General features: G+C 46.0%; 1 protein-coding gene across 2 annotated transcripts in view; it reads right to left on the reverse strand.

Annotated features, from left to right (window-relative positions):
- Positions 1-1684, reverse strand: part of LOC134435597 (tumor necrosis factor alpha-induced protein 2-like) — a 17515-nt gene extending 15831 nt beyond the window's left edge. The window contains exon 1 of one of the 2 annotated variants that reach the window (XM_063184663.1): positions 1277-1684. In XM_063184663.1, the coding sequence (XP_063040733.1) occupies positions 1277-1493 (217 nt within the window). In that variant the 5' untranslated portion in view covers positions 1494-1684. The remainder of the gene's footprint in view (positions 1-1276) is intronic. The other variant, XM_063184664.1, reaches the window with a different exon arrangement.
- Between the last annotated feature and the right edge of the window lie 3316 nt (positions 1685-5000).

Below are 5000 nucleotides of genomic sequence, written 5' to 3' on the forward strand. Positions count from 1 at the left end.
ATTGAAAATGTATTGCCTATTGACAAATTTAATCTTTTCATAAATATTTAATGAATCATTAAGTATAGGCTAATATTTACTCCGACCAAAAGCAATATGTTTTGCAGCTAAAAATGTCTATTTCTGGAAATTCAAAATGATGCACATGATCCCCCTTTTCATGTGTGAAAAGTGCAATTTTCCCTGTCATGGTGCATACTTAGAACTTGGTGGTGGTAAGCATTTGTGAAAAATGTAACATTTGTGAATGTGCGCAGCATGAATTCTGGAAAGACAAATATTACAAAGAGCATCTTTAATGCATGTTATTCCACCAGTGCAATTCTGTAATATTCACTGAAAAAACGGAGTGCAATAATCATCTATCTACATTGTCTGACTACTCAAAAAAAAAAACACCTACGCAGGAGAGAGAAGTGTAACTGGAGAGAGTTAGAAGAAAGAGGATATAAACCTTTCTGATTGCTCAGAGTAGAGGAGAGTGGGGTGAGTTCCTCTGATTGGGTACAATTCTGGATAAGAGTTGATAAAGTCTCTACAGTTGACAGTTTACATTCCAAGACGAATCCAGACATGATCCGGACAACTGGGTCAGATCCCTCCCACCCCAACTCAAACCTCTAGTGACTTATTCACATATAAACATCAACTTACTGCCATTATACTTCCTACTATACTGTCTAGTGTCTGTCTAGTGTTTTAGAAAACACTAAAAAATATTTGTATGTTAAAAAAAACATCCTCAAAAAGCTGAGGATCACTAAACAGTAAAAACATCAGAGATGATAGCCTATGTTTAAGATTATACATAATGAGGGAGAGAGAGAGAGAGAGAGAGAAAGAGAGATGGGAGAGCAGCCTACTCACGGCAAAGGACCTCCTATAACTTCAAGGATGCCACATCAGACATTACATCGACATAGCAGACAGCAAAGATTGCCAGAGCTGCAAGAATAGAGCCTAGAAACAGTGTTGTGTTGTACATAGTTGTGTGTAATACAGGAACGGTATACTGTTACTTATGTTACTGTATAATTTGTGGAACAATTCTGTATTGTGTAGCCTGCGCTACTCTGTTATTGTGTGGAGCGGTGTTGTGTTGAGAGAAGTATCCAGTAGTATAGCGTCTAAATCACTGTTACTAACACACTGTTGATGTGTATTTTGTGGAACAGTTATAACTGTTGTATTGTGGTTATGTGTGGAGCGGTGCAGTGTCGTCAGCTGTATCGCCAATATAGCCTAGTGTTTATATTACTTGCCCTTAAAGGTTTACCTTCTGCGCAGCTCGCGTCTGGAGACTCCGGGGTGTCCGCGGTCCCCACCGACGGCGTCTTGGAGTTCCTCCGAAAGGCGGAGGGGACACTGGGCATGAATTTGCCCAGCGGGTTCCCGACCTTGCTGAATGGGTTGGAGATTTTGGCACGGGCCGCCTGTAGCGCCTGGCTGACGACTTTCGGACTAACGGCATTCGGTGACTTCAGAGCGCGCATGTCTGTCGCGTGCACACTCAAAAACGTTCCAAAAACTTCAAATGAACTCCCGCACAACACTATTGCTTCGCGTCCTGTCACTTCTGCCTCAAATGGCGGCCAAGTAACAATTCCACGACGAGAACAGTTCTTCTGTTACTGTCGCAAACATATCGGGAGAGTTTTGTCCGCTACCCCCTGACGTCATGCGACAGATATCTAGCCCCTCCTGCGCCCCCCTTGGCAATGAACCCCCACTTCTCTCTCTCTCTCTCTCTCTCTCGCTCTCTCTCTCTCTCTCTCTCTCTCTCGCTCTCTCTCTCTCTCTCTCTCTCTCTCTCACACACACACACACACACACACACACACACACACACACACACACACACACACACACACACACACTTTCCTCTCTCTCTGCCTGTCTGTCTGACTCTGTCTGTCGGCCAGTCTCTCTCTCCCCTTCGCTCTCTTACATATGTGCTGTGTTTGCGTTTGTCATTTGGGGCTCATTGGGTCTTTGGGTAGGCCTAAAACTTGGATGGGAAGTGAAAGTCATATTGTTTATCTCAGGAGAACAGGAGACGATATTCTATATGCCTCAAGCAGGCCAGGGGGGCGGGCCGAACCCCCCCCCCCCACACACACACACACACACACACGTTTTCTGGTGCTATTCCTTCTATGCCTCAGCCAGCTGTAGTGGGTGGTGCTATCATGCGCAGGGTATCACAGTGTGTGTGTGTGTGTGTGTGTGTGTGTGTGTGTGTGTGTGCGTGCGTGCGTGCGTGCGTGCGTGCGTGCGTGCGTGCGTGCGTGCGCGCGCGCATGGGTGTGTACTATACGTGGCTGCATGTTTGTGCAGTTATCGAAGTGTGTGAATGTTTGTACTGTAGGCATTAAAACCATAAGAAGCTGTTTTTTGAAACCCTGAAGCATTCTTTGGAACATTTACGCTCTCTTTTTTGGAACCTTACCGTATTCTGTTCAGAAATTTAAACAAGTCTTTTTGGAACTTTACAGCTACTTTTGGAACCTCAAAGCTCTCTTTGGAACCTTAATGCATTCTTTTTGAATCCTTAATGCTACGTTGGAATCATCATAACTCATTGTTTTTGTTTCTCCTCCCTTTCCCCTCTCTCTGCCATTGGTCTGACTCTCTCTCTCTCTCTCTCTCTCAAACACACACTCACACTTATCACAGGGTCATGACTGAACTCTGCACCACTGCTGTTGGGCTGTCGCAATCACACACACACACACTCAATCACACACACTCAATCAAACACACACACACACACACACACACACACACACACACACACACACACACACACACACACACACACACACACACACACACACACACACACACACACACATCTGTTTTGTTGTTTTTTGTATCGTAAATATAGCCTTTAAATCATGCTCCTCCACCCACCTTCGGCGCAGCACACACACTCTATCTCTCCCCCCCTCCCTCTCTCTCTCTCTCTGTTGCAACCTCACACACATCTGTTTAGTCATTTGTATTTTTTATTACTTCATCTCATGCCCCCCCTCTCTGTGTTGCAATCTCCCACACATCTGTTTTGTTTTTTTGTCTTTGTGTTTCTTCATATGGGTAGTTCCATTGTTCTGTAAATTATAAATGCACATGCACATTGTGACAATTTGTCACAATCACACCCACCATTATTTTCATACTTGACCGAGACCAGACTGATCCAAATATTGAAGGCCCACCTGGGAAACCGTCATTGTCATTTGTGACACTCCACATTGTGGCATTCCACAGCACATAGTGCTCACTGCACACAACGAAATTGCATTTATGCCTCAGCCCTGCAAGGGGGCTGCCCCAAACGGTGCAGCAAAGGAGCAGTGCGGCAGGCGATGCTCAGGGCAACTCAGTCATGGAGGAGAATGGGGGAGAACACTGATTAATTACTCCTGCCAGTTAGCCTACCTGGGTAAGACTGGGTAAACTCCATGGAGACTTTTCAATGCCTTCCGAAATGAGCTATTCCAGTGTCTGTGACAGTGCATCTTTTTAGTCTTGTGCAAACGTCTTCATACAACATTGCGAACGTGCAGGGTGATTTGGCAGGCATAAGCGCTTCAATGGAAGATCACGGATTGGTGGTGTCGCTGAACCGGCGATGTACGAGGCTCTTTACGCAAGCCGCCTATATCCCCTCTATCTTCAGTTAGACCACAGTGGGTTTACATACAGTGTTGAATCTCGCCCTCAAACCCGTGCCTGCAGTTCACCTAGGGAGCGCTGTCGAGACAGCAGAGCTCATAAGGCTGGCGCTAATAACTGACAATTGTGCTCGCTGTCTGCTGAAACTTGACAATATTACTGTAAGTTCTGAGAAACCAATGTGGATTTCAATGAAATGTACAATAACCTGGGAATTATGTCCTTCTGATTTCCTACAGCGTTGGCATTTATGAGTCAGGCTCCGCTAGCATCTTGCTAACAAAATTGCTTTACGGTCGTCGTGATCACAGCAATGCAGCCGGCCGACCAATCTAAACGCAGTGTGTGAAGCCACTCGTGACGTCATATTGACAATAAAGACGTATTTTACAAAGATCCAGCAAGTTTAAACATTCAAACTAACTGCTGTTTGAAAGGATAATCTATCCTGCCTTTTGGAAAAATAAAATGAAACGATGATACCAATTCTCTCCCAAAGCAATGGCAGCATCGTGGTTGAGCTCCACGCGACCCCATTCATTTCAACAGCCTCTGCGCTCATTGGCGCTCCTCTGCGCTGTCTGGATGGCGCCACTTAGTGGACAGTACCACCCGGAAAAAGTAGCGAGATTCCTCTCTCGTATTACCCATAAACTCTCTCTGGTTAGACTCACATCGGACCGAAGTCAAGTAGCTGAGGTTTAACTGTCGTAAATACACGCTCGAAATCAAGCTGAGGTTAATCTGACGTAAAAACACGCCCGGATATCCGGAAGACTCACATCCGGCAGCGACTCACATTGGGTTGCTACAAGTACTTTAGGCTGGATAGTTGAGGGGCGGGGCTGTCCCGGGAAATACGGACAATATGGTCACCCTACCATAACGAGCAAGTATTAGATATGAAAATATCCTAAAACGGTCACAACATGGACCCTTGGTGGTGGTGGATACTTGCGGCGGTGGCCGAGACCGAGTTGTTACGGGACAATCTTATGCCTATATTATTGAAGGGACAGTCATGCGCTACACACAGCGCGACTCACATTGGGTAGCCGTGGTACCGCCAACCATTCGTTATGTTCGAAAAGCACATCTGCCCATGTAAATACTCGGTCGGATATCCGGGCACTCACATCCGGTAGCGACTCACATTGGGTTGCTACACCCCCCACCAGCCTGGTGTGATGTCACAATTGCCCACACTGCAGCAGTCATAGATGTGTATAGAAGACGTCTTCTATACACATCTATGGCAGCAGTCCCCCATGTGTCTGTGAGTTGCCATGACAATAGAGTGTACAATAACACCCCCCCCCCCA

Source organism: Engraulis encrasicolus, chromosome 19, assembly GCF_034702125.1.
Source record: "Engraulis encrasicolus isolate BLACKSEA-1 chromosome 19, IST_EnEncr_1.0, whole genome shotgun sequence".
NCBI lineage: Eukaryota > Metazoa > Chordata > Actinopteri > Clupeiformes > Engraulidae > Engraulis > Engraulis encrasicolus.